General features: G+C 34.0%; 1 protein-coding gene across 1 annotated transcript in view; it reads right to left on the bottom strand.

The window, feature by feature from the left end:
* LOC132563642 (activating signal cointegrator 1 complex subunit 3-like) overlaps positions 1-21,703 on the bottom strand; it is a 269,825-nt gene that overhangs the window by 219,027 nt on the left and 29,095 nt on the right. Inside the window, exon 30 of the mRNA XM_060228382.1 lies at positions 21,320-21,462. Coding sequence (XP_060084365.1) covers positions 21,320-21,462 — 143 coding nt within the window. The remainder of the gene's footprint in view (positions 1-21,319; positions 21,463-21,703) is intronic.

Genomic DNA, 21,703 nt, shown 5'->3' with positions numbered 1-21,703 from the left:
TAACCAATCATATTCTGGATATACCAAGTAGACTACATTAAATTCATCCAATCAGTATCAAAGACTATATCTATTCAATTATACAACACACACATGTGTTTAGATTGTTCCTTTAGTCAAACTTATTTGTTTTATCTATTTAATAAGCTTTATGTCTGTTATATCAGTTGTCAAGTTTATATGTTCAATCTTTTTAAAATGGTGACCTTGATTTTCATTAAAAAGATTGTTAATTGTAAAATAAAAATAGGTTCCTCTGTCTTGTTTAAAGAATTTTTACTTTTGGATTCCAAAAAATGTCTAAGAAAACAAAACTCAATAAAGAACAAATATTTAAGGGGCATAACTCTTGCAACATTGACACCACATAGGACAACATATCAAATCATTGTTACATTTATCCAGAGAATAACCCCATACAAAGAAATAGCTATCAATGTTATCATACCATTAATAACAGGTTCCTTGTTTGAGACTGTGGTAATGTTTCATTCTGGGCTGATCAAAGGATAAGTAAGGTATAGCCTGATAAAATAAAGGAAGTTTTTAAAACCAAATTGTAAACAAACAAATAAATAGACAAGGTGATAACTAAACAGGTCATACTATTCATATAACATACTGAACAAGAAATCAGTAAGAAGAGATCCTAGCAGTATTTTGGTGTTCACCATTCTTCAACCTATATTTGTATATAGATTTATATAGAAGTTGGATCTTTTCCTATCTTTTCTATCATTTCCTTTGTTTTTGGACATAATTCTATGAAATCTAAAAATTCCTCAAAAAGAGTGATAATTATCTTTCAACTGTTGAATCCAACATGTTCCACTATTGACTTTTTTCCCCTGTTCATTCCCAAAATCAAAATGGCAAATACTAGGGACTAAGGAGAACCTACATATTAAATTTGTGATAGATCCATCCAGTACTTCTCAAGAAAAAGCAATAACAAAAATTGTTTATGGATGGACAGATGGACAGATGGACAGATGGATGGATTGACAATTAATCTAGGACTTTCCAAGAAAAGTGATAACAAATATTCATAGTCAAAATCCAAAGTGGCCATCCATCAGCCATTTTGTTTTTTAAATTCACCGAAATAATGGCAAGGTACTAAGGCAAACCAACATATAAAATTTGAGAATGGTCCATCCTGTGCTTTTCCAGAAATAGTGATAACAAGAATTGTTTAAGGAAGGATATAAGGAAATAGTGATAACAAGAATTGTTTAAGGACAGACAGAAGAACAGAAGGAAATAGTGATAACAAGAATTGTTTAAAGACAGACAGAAGGACAGACAGAAGGACAGAAGGAAGTAGTGATAACAAGAATTGTTTAAGGACAGACAGAAGGACAGAAGGAAATAGTGATAACAAGAATTGTTTAAGGAAGGATAGAAGGAAATAGTGATAACAAGAATTGTTTAAGGACAGACAGAAGGACAGAAGGAAATAGTGATAACAAGAATTGTTTAAGGACAGACAGAAGGACAGAAGGAAATAGTGATAACAAGAATTGTTTAAGGAAGGATAGAAGGAAATAGTGATAACAAGAATTGTTTAAGGACAGACAGAAGGACAGGAATTGTTTAAGGACAGAAGGAAATAGTGATAACAAGAATTGTTTAAGGACAGACAGAAGGACAGAAGGAAATAGTGATAACAAGAATTGTTTAAGGACAGACAGAAGGACAGAAGGAAATGGTGATAACAAGAATTGTTTAAGGACAGACAGAAGGACAGAAGGAAATAGTGATAACAAGAATTGTTTAAGGACAGACAGAAGGACAGAAGGAAATAGTGATAACAAGAATTGTTTAAGGACAGACAGAAAGACAGACAGGAGGATAAGCTCGGGATATATTGCAATTTCAATAGCCCACCCTCTGATGTCGGTAGGATTAAAGTCACTGAACATTACACCAGTCGGTAACAACATTTAAACATTCCAAGCTTAGAACATTTGTGACCTGTTCAGATAATATCTGATTGTTGTCAACTTTGTGAACTCATTTATGCAGAATCAACTGTGTCCCAGACGCAACGTCCATTTTCATCCCTTTATCTGTAGCTTTGAAATAAAGATTTTGAGTATGTTGCTAAATCTCTCGGTGGATTGTAATTTTCATTAGATTAATGGCTGTGGTTTTATTAATCACATTCCATTCCCTCTGACGGGCAAGGAGATTAAACAGAACAGAGATCAATGAAAGACAGGAAGGATGCTGGACACAGAGGAAGGACGGATTGGTTGTAAAAATAAAACTAGCTGTCATCCCCTTAGACGACTTATTAATAACCTCTGCAGTGTTCACCTAAACAATCAACGGTCAGCAGTCATCAGAGGTTATCCAAAACAGAGAATGATACAGTTGCAATCTCGCAAAATTCCAAATTAGAAATTTACAAATACTTCAATTTGTAATGACTACTGGAGCCAAACAGATGCCTTATTTGAGATACAATATTAACAGACACAAGTTTAAAGGAATCTTGTAAAATATCTTTAATTTTAGAAGTCAAAACATCTTCATCAATCAGTTGCTGCCAATCCTGTAACCATGGAAACTGAGGTTGTCCAAAACAGAGGAAATACAATCACGATCTCTCAAAATTCCAAATTAGAAATTTACAAATACATCAATCGGTAATGACTACGGTAATAGAACAGATGCCTTATTGGAGATACAATATTAAAAACACAAGTTTAAAGGAACCTGGTTAAATATTTAAGATCATGGACATCAAAACATCTTCTTCAAACAGAGGCTGCCAATCCTGGTACCATGTAAATGTGCAACATCTATGTTAAATATGACATGTGTAATATTTCATTGATATCTGCAAGAAGTTTCTGTGAAAAAAAATCTAGCACTTTTTAACAAAGGTAAATTACTCTATAAAAAAGTCTGAAAATAAAAAAAAAATCTCAGAAGTGAAACCTCGAGTATGACCTTTGATTCTTTCTACCGCAATTACCACTAATAAATCACTACAAACTTTCTCAACTTCGAAGAAATAGCAATTAAATAGGTTGCAGTCAGGAACAGCAAAGTTTGGCCAATTGAGTTATATATGGGAGAATGACACTGAAGTTCCGTGACCACGACTGAATATGAATTAGTCAATCAATTGATCCAATAGCATTGTGGTCTCGTGTCACGAGTGTTTACCAAGATTCTATCGGAAGCGTTTGACTTGTTGTGGTGCCACTGGAGCTTGTGGGAAGTTGGGAATCATTGACATAACACTTTGTGCAACAGACTCATCTCTGTCTCAATCCCTCAAGGTTTAACTTTAACAGCTAAACAAATCACTCCCATACTCTTGCATATTACTTCAATTTTAGGTTTGTACAGAGACATACAGACTAAAAAGTAATCATTATATATATGTGGAGAATTACCAGCCTTTTCCACACGCACAACAAGATTGGTTGTTTGGATGGCTAACAGATGGAGACAACAAATACCTAGTCCCTATATAAACTGTCTACCTAGTAATTTACTGTATACAAAAGAAAGTTTTAATATTCTCATGGGTATCATTATCTAAATTGTTATCATCAACATGGAACACTTTTTTGTCTGCCATAATGACCAACAATAAGTCCGTGATTAAGCTACTGTAAACACCAGTTTTCTGAATATTTCATTGTACTAACAAAAACACCATGGAGAACTAAGATATCAGTACATTTACACAAGGCACAATTAATACTATTTCTTAAACATTCAGTCTATCTGACCTTGACCTCAGAATTGTTTGGTCGTGGCATTAAAAATTATGTCCACATTGAACAGATACACTTTAAGCATTTTTCTTTGTCCCATAGAGGTACTAGACTAAAGGAGACAGCAGAGGACAGATATGTAGTCTTCCAACAAAGATCAGACAACTCACATACACTGTGTATTCAAAGACCTAGGAGTTATGTGAAACAATGTAACTCAAAAACCAATAGGTTTTTTTTTTTCAAAAAATAGGTTGTTTGATAATTTGTTTCCTTTGTGAACTCAACCATCAGACATTTAAAAATTTGTTTTATATAATAATGAAAAAATCAGAAAGATGTCCACATATTTATTCCTGAGGGAAGCTTTATCATTATGAGAAACAAGATAAATCCTTCACCCATTTACACTCAATCAAACTGCATGTCACCAAACAACAAGCACATCTTAAGATTTCCATATTTAGAATGGTTGCTCCATCACCAGGAAATTACAAGCACTTGAACCAGAAATCAGATTTACATTTAAAATTGGCAAACTCTTTCGACCATTCACAATCAGTTAGAAAACCGTCAGTACGATAGGCTTGGGATTCCCATAGTTGACAGTATTAACCAGGACTGCAGTCTGTCAAGTAAAGATGGTGTTGGTGAAGTATTAGTCTGATCAAACATCTAGTAAATAGCTATCAAACCTCCGTGACCACGGTAATTTCAGCAATTAAATCAACTGATACATTGTATATAAGTAGATCTTCATTAATCAAGGGACTCTGATTAAGGAACATAGATTGAACCTTTTTTAAAATCAAGACACTTGCCCACTGGGATATACACCCTTTGTAAACAGTAAATGACAAACTGCCTTCATTTTATCAATACCAAATTTTTTTATGTTTGTATGCAAAATGCTGCTTTCTAATTTGTCTTTTTTATCATTTCTCAATGAAAAGAATAATGTAAAACCCCCCATATGATAAGGATTGGATGGGTCAATGGCTACAGGCCATGATGTGGTGGGTCTGGTTAGGACTCCTGTTCTGATGAATGGGCTTTCTGTTTACTGTTACAAATACACCAAGTGTGTGTGGATCGCTGTCATACAATGATGTAAACAAAAATTATCAAACGTGAAATATCTAAATATTCTACAATGTCCACAAATATTAAACAATAAATAAAATAATGAATTTGTCAGAAAGTTGAAATTTACAATTATTTTATATTTTCACACATTTTTATCACATTGCATTCAGCCCGAAGTTAAAAATGTGTGAAAATATAAAATAATTGTAAATTTCAACTTTCATGAAAACAAAACATTGACTGCTTACAAATTTCATGTCCAGCTTATGATTACAAGATGGATTTGGTGATGTCTTTGGCTTTGATGCCAAAAATGATTTTTTTTAAATGATGAATTAGATGAGAATCTAGCAAACATGAGTGACACCTTATCTGTTGTATCAGTGAGGAGTGCTAATTGAGTTGCTCTTCCCCCACTCACTACTGTTACAAATTGCTACTCCTTATGATCCAACAACGCTTTTTCTAATTAAAGATGTAAACAAACCACTTATCACTTATGCTCTCGAAGCCCTCCGTCCACTCTCTGACGCTACAGATTTCTATTTGGAATGTGACGTGCCCATGCACTTATGGATGTATTTTGAAAGACTGAAAGTAAAGTGCAAGATATTTGTCAATGATGTCACATCATGTCATGCAAGCTCTCATGCGTAATGAACTGTTAAAAAATCATCCAGTAATAAACAGACTCTAGAGAACACAACAAGGAAACAACCAACAAGAATTAACAAACATTTCAAAGGACAGTCTCTGGAGAACACACCAAAAGGGAGACAACCAACAGGAATCAATTTGATGTTTCATAGGACAGTTTCTGAAGAACATGCCAAGGGATTAACCAACAAAAATTAATACAAATAGACTTTCTGCATCAAATTCACATTATTTCATAGTACATTTGTATATGATTTGATTTAATTGTAAAAATAATAATAAATGAAATTCCAAGCTGTCATGTCTGATGAAAAAAATCCAGTTCAGCACGGACTTTAATTTCGAACTTTTGGAAAGAGAAATATTGGTATCAAATTAAGAGCTCTCCCACAGTCAAGCTAATAGCATAATCAGATATTCACATTTATCAGTACTGTAAAAGTGACAAATTGCATGATATCATAAATATCACACCTAGTGGTATTATACCAAATATAACAAGAGACCCAATGGGCCTTCAGTGCTTACCTGGTATATATATACCAGTCAAATATCATGCCTCTAGGTTTAAACATTTTAACAAATTTGACCCCTGTGACCTTGAATATAAGTTGAGGTAATTTCTTTTTGCAAACTTTGGCGACTTCATCCTAGGAACATACCAGACAAATATCCAAACATTTGGTCCATTGAGAAGAAGTTGTTTAAAGAAAAATGTTGACCCTTGAGGCAGGATGAAGCGCCATGGCATGAGTTCACTTGGCCCTTCAGGTGAGGTGAGCTAAAAATGCTTGTTTTTCAAGGCCATTATCCATTCAAATCAAATTTCATTTCTACCCAGGAGAGATTCAGGGCTTTAGCTGTTCAATACTCATGAGACAGCTAATTTGCTAATCGATGAAATGAATTATTTCAGAAAATTAAGGAATCAACAAGGGGTCCAAGAAGGACTTTAGTACCCACCATTTTTTATATTTATCTGTTCTTTAAAAGTTGGATAATTTCCCTTCTTTTTTCCCCTACATTTGCTCTAAATTTAAGAAATTTGAAGTTTCCTCTTAAGAAATAGTGATTATAATTTTCAACTGTCAAGATTGTAGTCTGTCAGCCATGTTGAACTGCCAAATACAAGATTGTTGTCTGTCAGCTACTTTGTTTTTCTGATCAGTCCCAATATCAAACAAGTACAACTAGGGACCAAGGAAACCTACTTGGAAAATTTGAGAAAGATTCATCCAGGACTTTTGGGAAAATGTTGATAAAAAATTGTCATGGTCAAAATCCAAGATGGCCACCTATCAGCTTTGCCTAATTTATCCTAACTGAGATAATGTACAACTAGGGACCAAGGTGAATCTACAAATGAAATATATGAAAAATACATTAAGTACTTCTTTAGAAATAGTGAAAAACTACTTTCAAGATGACCATCTGTTTGGCATGTTTTTTTTTCTGATCAGTCCAAAAACTGGCCATTGCACAACAAAGAACAAGAGTTCCCTACATATGAAATTTGAAAAAGAACCATCCAGTATTCCTGCATCACCAAAATTACTGATACATATCTCATTTCTTCCTTTTCTAGGATAAGCAGGATTATCAAGGTGTCCGCCACACCTATCATTCCTACTGTGTGATATCCTATGAACTGTACTTTTGTTCCTGATGGTATTGTTTAATGATAGGAATAAGGAGACACTGAATGGCTGTAGTAATTACAGGTATTGGTTTTGTCTCTATATGTGGGATATCCAGTCAGTCACAGAGGAACTGATCCAGACGTAATAGTTGTGAAGTTTAATGACCACCTAACAAACATGTCTGGTAAGACTATATATTTCTTGGGGGGTGGGGGGTAAGTGGGTAGAAAAGTACAGGCAATATAGTAATTGACTGATATCAGTAACCAGTCATTAGGCAGAAGAATCTGATGTGACATTTGGGTATCCCCTCTCACAAGGCATGTGGGGAAAACAAAACCATATAATGTGGTTCACAAGGAAAGCAGTACACTATAGATAGATAGGGACCCAGGTGTATTGTGTGTATTGTATAGACTTACTGTCCAAAAGTATTGATATTAAACAGACAAAACAATAAAAAAAATTTTTTTTCTATTTTGAAGAAACCACACTTGATATACTGTAAAATTTAAAATTTGATTTATGTCTTAATGTGTCAATCTTTTATTTTCAAACTCCACAAGTTCAAAAACAGACTCATAGTCTTCTAGATATATTGTAAAGATACACGATCTTCAGATCTACTGTAAAACCTGTATAATCTGTGCACCTACTTTCCTTCTTGAGGTTGAAAATGCTGAAAATATGCTTCTAGCTACATAATTTGTGCATCAAAAAATTCAGTCAAAAACATATTTATTGGAGCTAAGAAATTGATCATAGAATATTCAGCTACCATATTAGAATAACAATAAAGATGTCCAAAACATGAAAGCATTCCCTTCAAAACTTGTTTTCATCTCAAATATTCACTTTGAATAACTTTAGTTTATTTGTGCACATCTTGTTTTTTGTTTTCTTTGACTTCAGAAACATTACACTGTACAATCACCTATTTAATATTAATTAATTCATCTTACACAACTACTTGTCTTCACACTCATCTGAATTAACAGTGTTAAGAAGCTATTATCTACCTATTAATGATCAAACAAAGTAATTTCATTCTCCTTGAGTTTTTCTGTCACGTCTTGCTGTCACATCCTACTCCATCACCCAGATGACACAAATTGAGGTCCTAACACTGTATTGCAAGCAATCCGTAGGAGCACAGAATGTGTATTGACAAAAGAGTAAAAATGTTTCATTAAACAGTAATTGTAAAACTCATAGAAATGCTTTGTAGACACCAATAAGGCTGAGTCTACATACTAATATGTAAACCCTAACTTCTGCCAATACACAACCAGACATATGCTCATGGCTTCTGGTTACGGATAATGAAATGAAACCTGTCAAAACAGTCAAACGTGTAAGATCGATGTAACTTTCAATGTCCAACACAGGCCACTGTCTTTACTGGTCAGTAGTTTCTTGTTTTCCTTGTTGCTGATTATGAATGATGTCAACTGCGATACTTTGTATTAATATATACAGTAATTATCTTATTTATCCTTGTTGCTAATAAATAAATGGTAAAATCCTTCTTGTGTTAGTCTTGTAATCCAGAAAATGCCAACATCAATGATGGCAGCCTTGCAAAAAATAAAAAAATGAAGCCACATAATGTGAGCATCCCCTGCTTAGGACCTTTAATTTCGCAGGAAAACCGTGAACATTACACAATTAGCAGTGTATATGTCTGTAGAAAGTGAGTTACCACAGCACATTGTTTCTGTTACATGTAATATTAGACAGGATGAGGTACTAACACTGTGATCCAAACTACATCAGACAATCTCTATGTCTTCTTTATATCATGTTTGTCTGAATGTATCTTTAATCACATCAACTAACTTGACAATGTCTTTCTACATGGTAACAAGATATAGAGTGATATCCAGGATAATTAAATAAGCTCCTGTGAGTCAGACATACATCTAGACTATTTCTGTTTACTGCTGGAGATTGTGTCCAGGTCACCTCCCTTTCCTCTCCGGATCACCGACCTGGTATAGAGATACCATTTGTATTCATTTGTAGAAATCTACAATGTCAGTTCCAGAGATCAGCAGGTCAGGTTTGTAAAAGAACCGACAGAGGAATATGTGGACATGGATTCTGGAGACTCAAAGTGGTATCATCTCAGTGTCCTACATAAAACCATTTATGTCTCCTATTGGGCATGGTGAAATGAGATATGGCATTGACCCCTCACAAAAAGGTCAGTTTTGAGAAATGCTTTCAACCAATTATGAAATATAAAGCCATCTCTGTAGTTGTGTGATATCCAATGCCCTGTACAGATGTTACTTTGATAAATTTGATTTTCAAATATTGATTTCTAAATTTCATATTCTGAAATGAAAAATATCAGGCAGGCAAGCTAACAAGAGGCCCAAGGGCCTTAACTATCACCTGAGGTCTTCAGGTCTTTGGACAGTTTTTGAATCTGGCCATCAGTCCCAGCAGCTTTGGGAAAGACAAAACAGAACTGGTATTAGCATACTTACAAAGTTTTTTTTATAATTTCTATGTTTGAAGGCTTAGTTTTCAATTAAATGGAAATGATAACACTATTTGCTATTGTAGTTTAGCATATTTGACCACTGCGACCTTGAATGAAATTCAAACTCATTCATTTGAACAAACATCATAGCCCTTCATACCGGCATGTACTTGCCCAATATCATGACCCTGGACCATTTGGTTATTGAGTAGAAGTTGTTCAAAGATTTTAAATTCATTTGACCCCTGTGACCTTGAAAATAGGTCAAGGTTATTCACTTGAACCAACTTGGTAGCCCTTCATCCCTGCATGCCACTGGCCTAATACCATGACCCTTGGTCTCTAATGAGAAGAAGTCGAAAATGTAGATTGTTTACAACACACAATGTACAACACCAGGAAAAAGACAATTGCAATATGTCACCTCAGAATTCATCTCAGGTTGCCTACAAATTAGATGGTTTACATTTCAGGACAAGTGTTTCATGCTGTCATCTTATCAGTTTAACAAAACTGTGCATTTGTTAATTTCTACAGATTCTGGCATGTTGTAGTGAAACTAGAACTAAAACCATATTACACATACATTTGAAGACAAGACTGGGTTCAACAAGGTCACTGACTCAACTGAAAGTCTGTCTGGGTGAAGACAAAAGCATCTGTCAGGTTTACTGCCACTGTCCATGTATTTGACAGATGCAAATTTTAGTATTATCTTGGTGCCAAAACCAGATGGTCTATGTCCATATCTAGTCTGAGGCCTGCAACCTGGCAACCTTTCGTATGAATAAGTATGTGATATGAATTATTGAAGTAGAGATTTGCTATCCGTTCGTTCTTGTTGTCATGTTTCTCATAAATTAATATCAACATCATTTCCTTTACCATTACAATTTGATCAATAAGATAAAGGAATTTATGAATTTACAGTGATGAAAAAATCTTCTATCATCACTTTTGCACTTTTACCAAATTAGAGAGATGAATGGTTTCAAGTCACTTCATGAAATTAGTCCATTTTTCTGAACGTAAATGAAATGAAGGTTGAATATTTTGGTTTTCCACCAGAACTGTCCTGTGTGTATTTCAGGTCTTCTCTAATTTGATATTTAAAAGCAGTCATGTAATCAATTCTTACCAGATAAAAGCATAAACAGGCAAAATACCACATAAAACAACACATTCAAAATGTCACTTTGTTGTCAAGTGTAAAGTCCAACTATCTAACATCAATTTCCTTTTTATTTCTAAAATACTTTTTTCAACACTGATTTACTTTATGATTAGAAATTTTTTTCATTTGGTTTTCATTTTAAAAATGTTAAAAAGAAAGTAAAAATTTCCATTTAAATATTATGTATTTCACTTGTATCACAGAATATATCAGTGTTTTTCACTGACGTGACAGAATATATCTACAATAAAATAAAAATTGAGATGTTCTATCATAACCATGAAATATATGTAATATCAAACAGGAAATCAGTACTTCACTATGTCTTTGCCATCAATAACGTATAAACCCCTTTTAACTTTTCAATATCTGTAGAGATCACCTTGGATTTATTCCTAGGATAACTGTAGAATATTAATTTCCGAGATGTTCCACTGAAGAATACCAAAGAATTTATTTCAGGAAATATTTCCTAACTTGATGCCAGAGACTTTGTCGTGTGTTAACAATAGCATTACACAAAGTTCCATGTTTCTACGTAATTGGACATAATGACTGTATTACTGAAAACACAGTAACTTCATGGCTGTGCTCATAAAACAACATGCCCAAAATGACTCATCATGTGGGAAAAAATAACAAGAAACATTAAAAAAGAAATTCAATGGATTCAATAACACACAAATTTATTGTTGCACAAGTCTGGATGATTATTTCTGACAGCACAGTGAGAGAGCAACATCAAACACCCTTAGTATCAGAGAGTTCACCATTAAAAAATTATCAACGGTCCTCACAAAAAAATGGAAAACAAATTACAACATCTCTATCAAATGTTTCTCCATCATAACATAGAAATCATGAAAATTATGATATATTCACATCAGACAAACATTTCAGAAAGGTCATCGTGAAAAACTGCACACACAGAGAAATAATTTAATCAGTACTCTAACCATCTTATCTTTTATGACTCGGTCGTAATAGTTGTACATAACAAGTCAACTTCAATCCTTCGTATTTGTTATATAATGAAAAGCAGTGATACCCATGATGATACAACAGAGAGAGGCATCAAGTCTCATTGGACAGTCACAGGCTGACTGCATGTCGGCCATCACTTTAGGTCATGTGATCAGGTTAATCAATAGCCATGAACCCTTTACACTTACTGAGGTGTCCAGAACAACAATAAACTACCTTTGATCTACCAAAGATTTACTCCGTAGACAAACAGAATTCATAAGAGGAAATCTTCGTCTTAATTATTCATCATAGACAAAAATCCTTCCAAATGTTTTAAGTTTTACCTTACAAAGGAATTCAAAAGACACTTTGACATTAAAATATGTTCGTTCAGCTATCTTATGTTTAAACATTCATTCTAATTCAAAACGTCCAACAACTTAGCTGCAGGGTAGTGGTTCAACATCAGCCTGTCGTATGCTAGATTAAAATCTCCCATCAGCAAATTTAGAATAAACAGCTAAGCATATTTCGTTGGAGCCAAAAATGGAAATCACTCCAATAAGTCAAAGCTTGTTTGAAAACCTACTTTCCATATTGATTAGATTTCAGCTTGACGTGTCCTTCTAATGTCAAAAGGAATTCCTCATAACTACCGTTCTGAATCTCATTTTTATGTATAAGTCTGTTGTCCTGTCAGAATTCCAAAGCAAATCTCTACTTCTTTTTTTCTGAAGTAACAATCATTATTATGCAAAGCTCCATAAATCATTTTGCTATGAAATAATGAACACAGAATAAACATGAGCACCTGCTCCAGACAGATTTCCAACTGACAGAACTTATTACTATGGTGACACACTTCTAAGGCATCAACCAGGACCAGACTTTATCTGGTGTGGACAATATCGCCTGGAGCTGACCTTCACATCATCAGATTTATGTGTGACCTCAACCAAAAGAAGTAAATATATCCTTGTCCTGATGCTCAACATGATAAGAATATAGAAGAGGGAGCCATAATGGTATGTCAATTTCCCATCACAGAATTCATACTTTTAAAGGACAAAGTCACATCCTAACATATAACAGAATTCAAACTTTTAAAGGACACAGTCAATGTCCTCATGTATCACAGAATCCAAGCTTTTAAAGGACAAAGTCATATCTTAACATATCACAGAATCCAAGCTTTTAAAGGACAAAGTCATATCCTAACATATCACAGAATTCAAACTTTTAAAGGACACAGTCAATGTCCTCATGTATCACAGAATCCAAGCTTTTAAAGGACAAAGTCATATCCTAACATATCACAGAATTCAAACTTTTAAAGGACACAGTCAATGTCCTAACATATCACAGAATCCAAGCTTTTAAAGGACAAAGTCATATCCTAACATATCACAGAATCCAAGCTTTTAAAGGACAAAGTCATATCCTGACATATCACAGAATCCAAGCTTTTAAAGGAAACTGTCAATGTCCTCATTTATCACAGAATCTAAACTTTTTCAGGACAATGTCAATGGCCTCACATATTTCAAAATCCAAGCTTTTACAGGAAACTATCATTGCCCTCACATATTACAGAATCCAAGTTTTTACACTGGGACTTTTGGTTATTGAGAAGTTTTCTAAGGATTTCTATACATTTGATTCCTGTCATTTGGTTATTGAGAAAAAGTGTTAAAAGAATTAAACACATTCAACCACTGTGACCTTAAAGGGGGTTCAAGGTCATTTATTTGAATAAGGTCTGTAAGGGCAAAAGAATTATCATTGATAGCATATGTGGGAAGGAAAGCAACTCTGTTTAATGTACCATTTCCCAGGCTTAGACCTCTCTGGCCCCTGTAATTCAAACAGGTTCAATATCATATATCTGATTTTGTTCAGACTGAGTAGTGGTTTACTGTGCATAACACATACAAACAATCATAATAAAATGTGTTTGTCTGTATCCTGATAGTTCTAGTCATGATGAATATAATCAGTCAATGGATGTGATACAAGACCAAACTTTCCTTGTCATAGGGAACAAGGAAGCTCTTATCACAGGGAGACAACAAGTCTCACACAAGGTTAGAAACACTTAACAGAACACAGCAATATTATTAGTAATTCATTCTAATGTTTTTAAAAATTAAAAAAATTGAGAAATCATCTTTCAAAATGACAAGCCATATGTTATTGGATTTTTCTATCAAAATCTGTTTGGAATCCTGGTACGTTGTTTTTTTCTCAAACAAAATGATATTTCTAAAAAATCTTACATGACTATTGTATTTGTCTATATGTACACTGCTAGTGCAGAAAGATAAACAGTTATTCCACATTTTTTAATATTTTTTGCTAAATGTAAATTATAGTGATGAAATTGATTGAATGTGTTTCGTTCTAAATGACATGTAATGACTATACAAACAATCATATTACACTTGACTTAATGTCATCTAACTTTTATTTCAATCAAACAGATTGCACAACATGCAGACACTGTATTTGTATGAAATTTTTACACATTATCTTTTCCATCTCATATTTGTAGTTGCCATGACAACCTTATTTAAAAATGTTGACAAGGCAGTTCTTTGAATAAGGCTCCTTTGTTAACTGTTCAAATAACAAAGGTATTTCATATGAATTTCAAAGCCTACATTTTTATATATTTGATATTGGAAACAAAAGACAATTGATACTAATCAAAAACATACATTAAAATAATTGTTTTCTTTCCAACATGTTTCATTAGATCTTGTTAAAGAGGCGGAGCAGTAAAGGAATCCTCTATTCTAAGTACGAATCTGAACGGTGTTGGTTCTATCACCAAATCCTTGTTACAGAATGGATACTCTAGTAACCTAAACATATGTTTAATTTCATAAAATTCAAATCAATACGAGTCCATTCACTTGTACAATAATTAGTGGTTAGATGGTGCAGATGTAGTGTTCATCTATTTTAGCAGACATGAAATAGTATGAAGTCACCTACTAAGTAGGATTCCCTAGGTACCGTGTTCCTCCAGCAGTCCTTGTGTGCTTCTATCTGGATCACAGAGAGTGACTTACACAAGCTGATAGGACTTGTTTCACAATTACTGTATAAAAGATTATGTAAAGTAATAATAAATCGCAATAAGATTACATGCTGAGTGAATCACATTCACCAAATGAAGTCATTCTTCAAAAATGTGCTGAGTAATGCTTCCATCATCAATCTGTTCTCAAAACGAATGACACTTCTGTAAACTTTCATAATCACTGTAGGCCACATGCTAACAAATATCCCCAGCTCACAGCTCAGTTTAAAATTACAACATAATGATGCTAATTGCAAAGTATAGAAAACACTGCTATATTGAAGTGTGACCAGTCTTGAAATATTAGCACAGGAACATTGAACCAAATAAGCCAACAAGCAGGTATAGGAATGGTACCAGGAAGTATTTAATGGTTATAAAAATGTACATGACTGTCAAGAGATGATGAAACAGAGACATACTGTACACAGGTACATAATCATTTTTATTGAAGAGTGATGGATAGAAATAAATATGTCACAGACAAAAAGCAGTAAAACTATTTTGAAAATCAATAAAAGCTGTGATATTGATTTTCAAGTTGCAAATTACCTCACCAGAAGAGATGTAAATCTGACATTGTTAGAAAAATTTCAAATATCTACTACTCAGTTTCCTGAGCTGTTAGCATCGTTTCAATAATTCTTTTAGTTACTACACAAGCTCTGTTAGAGCTAAAAAATGTTTTTAAAAAACGGGATGAATAATTTGGAACACAGTCACGACATCCATTACTGACTGCATGAAGTCTTCATGTTCCAAATCTTCACATCAATTTGTCCTTATCCATTTGTGTCACATGGATGTGGCACGGCATACAGTATTGGGATACAGCAACATTAGCGTGGAGTATGGGGTCTTCTATCATCTGGTGTGTAAAAACACTCAAACTCTAGTAGAATTGTAGTTTGCCTTTTCGATCTTGTCAATGGTAGGTTTTCGGTTTTTATTATTGATCTGGCAGAGAATTCCAACAGTCATGGAAAGCGATAATTACCATATGATAAGTGAGAAGTCACATTGATTTTTAGGAGAAGGCAATGGAAATAGAACATACCGCCAAATCCAACTTTTCTAGTATCCAGTTATGACTGGATTAGAGACCAGGATATCAACTTGGTTATAGAATTATCTAAAAATATTTGACAGGATGCTCCTTACATGTTTAAAATGTCTAACAGATCTGACTCATGTACAGGTCTATAGATGCACCAACCCATCTCCTAAGAGACCTGCCATAGACCAGTTAACTCATAGTCACTCTTGTCTAACACTTAGGTGATCACAGCTTGATGTCCGAGTCAGCTGATGTATGGGGGTGACCAGCAAACCCAAATGCATTTTCTCCTTTCATTCTGGTTTCCTCCCTTATTAAGACACCTTACATGGGAGTTAATGTTCCTACCAAGTCTGTGGCTCATTAATATATTTGTAAAAAGATACACTGTTGCAACGTCAACATTGCGAAGATGCCATGTTGTTTACAACTGCTGTATATAGTCTGCACCATCTGACATGTCGGTATTTTTGCACGTTGTTCAATCTATTTTTGTATTTTGTGAGGTGTTATTTGTAATGATAATGTCAGCGCTACAATATGATGTCAAATGCAAATGCAGTTTCACCATAAACAATCGAATACATGTTTCTAACAACACAGGCTGTCATGGTTTGAGAGGACTTATCCAAGAAGTATGCTGTATTTCTGAAGATGATTATGTATTCAGCAATATGGGAAAAAGTTATAGAATTAGAGAAATAAAAGTCTGTTGTTCTGTAATGTCAAAATGAGTAGCACTAATTCTCATTTTGCAATATGTTTATTAATTATTGTTGCTATGGAGTATATCAAAAACACTTCCAAAATTTGGGAGCAGCATTAATACAACTCGAAAAATTGTGTCAGCACCACCTAAATGGGAGTATCTCATATGTCTCTAAAATAAATTGTAGCAACTCGCATGTCTCCAAAGCAAATGGCAGCTTTTCTAATGTCTCCAAAGTAAATGGAAGCTTTTCATATATCTCTTCAGTAAATGGCACTTTTTCACACGTCTCGGAAATGAATGGCAGTGTACATTTCTCATTTCCCTGTAATAGTGTCTAGTAATTATTCTTAGTAACGTCCGAGGTTCTATTCCCTGTACAGATATGAAAAGGTATGGGGTCACCTGCCAGACCAGGTGGGTTTTACACAGGTATACTGGTTTCCTCCCACAGACCCAGCAAGTTTCCATCTGAGACAACGAGGCTAATTATTATGATGTTTGAAAAATGTGTTCACAATTGTTGTAAAATAAATAAAAGTTTTATTTTCTTAATAAATTTTGTTGTTTCACATATATCTGATGGAAATGGCAGTGTCCCATATGTCTAAAAGGTAATTGATACTGTTTCACACTTCTCAGACTGTCATATAGTCAAAATTTATTTAAAGTGTCTCCTAAGTAAATGGAAGTTTTTTAAACATTCCAGTAAATAGTTGTCTCCCCTATAAATCTAACCAATGGAAACTCTAGACAGTTTGTAAGTATGAAAGGACAAGATATAAGTGTTTCCAGATCATAGCACTAAGTGTTTTCTATAGATGTAATGCTAAAGATTTCCTATAGGACAAGAATTCCTTGTCACAAAGTTAAAAGCCATTGTGAAATGATTTCAACATGATTTTGACATTTACAGAGGGTGCTATCTCCCCAAACCTGTGATATCAGTCTTATCAGCATTCAGGCTAGGACTTTAGTAGGTATTACACACTTCTTCATCCCATTAGTTACAGACACCAAGTCAACTGAAACTACAGTGATAATAAAATGTTTTCTCCAGTCTGTTTACTAAATATAGATTCCATTAGGAACCAGACACTTGGGTGGAGAAAAAGTTCAGAAATGTATTTCTTTTTATTAGCAGAAACAAACTTTGTACATCAAGAAGGATTAATGTCTTCTTCACATATAAAATGGTGTATAGGTGAACACATCAACACGGAAAAGGGCGTGGATTCACCCGATTGATTTCTCTCATTACCACCATAAAACTTTGAAGATGAAGTAGCTTTTACTGTGCATGGCTGTACATGGTAGAGTTTATGGAAAGCTGTCTATAAAGAAATAAGACCCTATAATTCAGCAAATGGATTCAACAATGCTACTCACCAAAACTATGTAATAAAACCATCATAAAACACCTTCATATGGCCATTTGTGGTTCCTAAAGTTGTGTATTAAAATTTTTTGTGAAGCATTAATATCTAATATTATGTGAATATTATTTGAAGTTTTATGATAAACGTCAATTTAAGTGATAAAAGTGCTATCTATCTAAAGTATCAAAAGTATTATGTGTTTTTATACGTTATGTAATCGGTACTGACTGAAGTTTTTGCACCAGTAGGTGACTTAATCTCTATTGTTTACTGACAGCGACTGTGAAAATTACCTAGGACGGGGTACTGCAGGGTGCTTCAGGCAACAATTAATGTCACAAAGAACAGTCTAGGTGTCAAATACGGACACATGCTTAAAGTTTAAGCTTACAAAAATCAATTCTGAGCTGCAAAAAATATCATAATAACCGATATCTCATGTTGGACTCTAGCATACAAATGTTTTTCTTTACACTTTACAATTGCTATGAAGAATACTCAATACATTAAAGAAATCATAACAAGCTAAATATCCTAATATTCAATATCATAAACGGGATTCATCGTATTTATGTAGCTCCAGATTTCTAATCGTGTAATGTTGAGATTGACTGTTAATTGATAGAAGGGAAAATTCCTTGGCCAATCTTCAGTATTGGTCTGTAATTTTTTTATCTATAAATTAAGTCTGTGACACTTTTCTATTCATATAACGAGGTCTGTAACAAATTAATAGACTCATCACATGACATCACTCTTGAAATCAGGGCTGGTCATATAATACCGCAATATTATGTGAAGTCAAATATTAAATATAAAAAAAGTTAAACATCAAATATTCTGAGAAATTTTTAAAAGACCTTTATCAAATATTATATGACATGTTGTAAGTCCTATATCAAATATTAAAATGTCAAATGTTACAAGACCTTTATAAAGATGTAATGACTTATATAAATGCCTGACACATAAAACGACTTATTGGGCTTCAAATGAAGTAAATCACAGCTAATTATCAGAACAGATTTAGTTTTCATTACACTCTAATTAGCTATTTGGCAAAACGTACATGTCCACATTTTCTTCCACACACACGGTTTGTGTTACAGATTTAGATGGTTTAGCTCCTGGCAAGCTCCCATATCCTTAAGTATTGGTATGTAACCCTATCAATGAGGGCTCCAAACCTGCATAACCTCGCACAACCCAATAATTCCCAACTCATTGGTACGACACAAAATCAATTTCAAGTGCGATCTAAATTGTACAACCTATCATCATTAAGGAAAATCTTTAATTATTCCAGATTACGTCGTGAAATGTTTCCTAAGCCATGCTATGCCGGAGATAAGGGATGTTTGGATAGAGAATACTATCCCCGTCAATACTTGTACCAAGAAGACCTCAGCCAGATAGCCACCAATAAGTGATATGTTTAACACGCAGAACTAGTGAACATCTTCTGTTATATTAGGGCTTACTAACTTGTACCATTGATTTTGTTCCATTAACAGTAATTATTTCATGACTTCTTACCTCTTGTCAGTTCCTAATTCATCTCATCTCATAACATCTTTCGGGTCTTTATCCACAGAGTGAAAAACATTTGAAAATACTGATGATCTGATTAGCTGACAGTATGATCAGAAGGCACCAGCACAGGTTGTTCCAGGTCATTTTAATAACTACCTGGTATAACAGTCAATTTTTAACTATTGTCATTAACACTGGCTTTTCTGGATCATGTCAATAATTTCCAGATATAACAATTAATCTTCAACTATTTTCACTAACACTGACTTTTCTAGGTCATTTCATTACTTCCCTGATATAACAATTAATCTTCAACTATTTTCACTAACACTGACTTTTCTAGGTCCTTTCAATACTTCCCTGTTATGACATTAAACCTTCAACTATTCTCACTTACACTGGCTTTATTAGATAATTTCAATACTTTCCTGATAAAATGATTAATATTCGACTATTGTCACTAACTACTGCTGTCTTCTGACTAAACAATTTACACTGAAATATAAACAAGTGATATCAGAGGACCTTGGTTCCCACCATTATTTCACTTTCATTTGTTCTTTTCTCTTCTTTCCTCTGATTTTGCTCTAAATGATTTAAGATTTGATAATTTCTCTTAAGAAATTGATATACTTTTGACTACTAAAACCAACATAGTCGTCTTTTGGCCAGTTGTTTTCCTGAGATCAGTTACAAAATCAAAAGAGCATAACTAGGGACTAAGGGGAACCTACATAAGAAACCGATCCATCCAGTACTTCTCAAGAAATAGCTATAATAATCTTTCATCATCAAAACCCAAGATGGATGCTTGTAAGCCATTTTGTTTTCAGATCAGTCCAGAAATCAAAAGGGGAACATACATCAGAAATTTGAGAAAGATCCATCCAGTACTTCTCAAGGAATAGCAATAACAAATATTCATTGAATCCAAGAAATCCAATATGACAGCCCATTAGCCATTTTGTTATTATGGCCAGTCCAAAATCCTGACAGGAACAAATAGGGATAAAGAACCTACATTGGAAATTTGAAAAAAAATCCAGCCAGTCCTTCTCTAGAAATAGTGAAAAATTGACAGAATACAGTTGTAGGGTGATTTAAATAGTCCACTATCTAATGATAGTAAGCTGAATATGGTATTTGATTATTCAAAGTGACTTCACATATGCTTCACCCTGAATAAAATTGTTACGAATATCAGCATACTGATACTGATCTTAACACACTCACACACACATGTAACCTTGACCTAAACATACAACCATTTGACCTTCAACGCAAACATATCATACACATGACCCATAAACATACAACCATTTGACCTTCAACGCAAAAATATCATACACATGACCCATAAACATACAACCATTTGACCTTAAACTCAAACTCATAATATACATGACCCATTTCACAAACATTAAAGGTTGACTAGACATTGCAATACACTCAAATCTACTAGGGCCAGAGTATTATAGTAAAACAATTATTTGACCTTTGTCAGGGCACTATGACCTTTGTCCGGTTCGAAGTAATGTGTAAACTACAAAAACAATGTATAGAGATTGTTAACAGTACTGATGTTGTCCACTAGTATCCACACTCTCATTGTCCTTACCTTTTCTTCCGATTTCCATCTCTTCCCATCAGCTCTTCTTTTCAGGGCAAAAACGTCTTCAAATATCGCGATTTCCAATCAGCATGCAAAACGTTATCCATTTTATCATCTCTTCTTCAGCTGAAAGGTGGAGTGATTAATGGTGGATATTGTTATAACCACTAAAGAAGAACAAACTTCTTACCTCCATTTCAGGCATGTGGAGCCACTGTTTGGGATTTTCCTCTGCTGCTAAGAAAGCAATGAGATCAAGGGCTGTCAGTCTTGTCTGACGTCGTGATGACACAAATATCAGTGTGGGTTTCTCCGGTGAGTGTGACTTTACAGCTACAGAAAATAAAACACCTAAGTAGTGACACTGAAAAAAATTCATTATTTTCTAGAATTAAAACTTACAAAGAACAAGAGATCCCAGAGGGATCTTGGTGCCCACCATGGTTTAATCTTTATATGCTCTTTGAAAGTTGGATGTTTTCCCTTCTATTCTCTTCTCTGTTTTTGCTCTTAATGACAAGACATTTCAACACTCCTTAGCAGAAATAGCAATGACAATCTTTACCGGCCAAAT

Source organism: Ylistrum balloti, unplaced genomic scaffold (assembly GCF_031769215.1).
Source record: "Ylistrum balloti isolate Yb309-2 unplaced genomic scaffold, AGI_CSIRO_Ybal_v1 Utg371806, whole genome shotgun sequence".
Taxonomy (NCBI): domain Eukaryota; kingdom Metazoa; phylum Mollusca; class Bivalvia; order Pectinida; family Pectinidae; genus Ylistrum; species Ylistrum balloti.
Note: the sequence above shows the minus strand (reverse complement) of the source record. Positions and strands in the feature narration are given on the sequence as shown.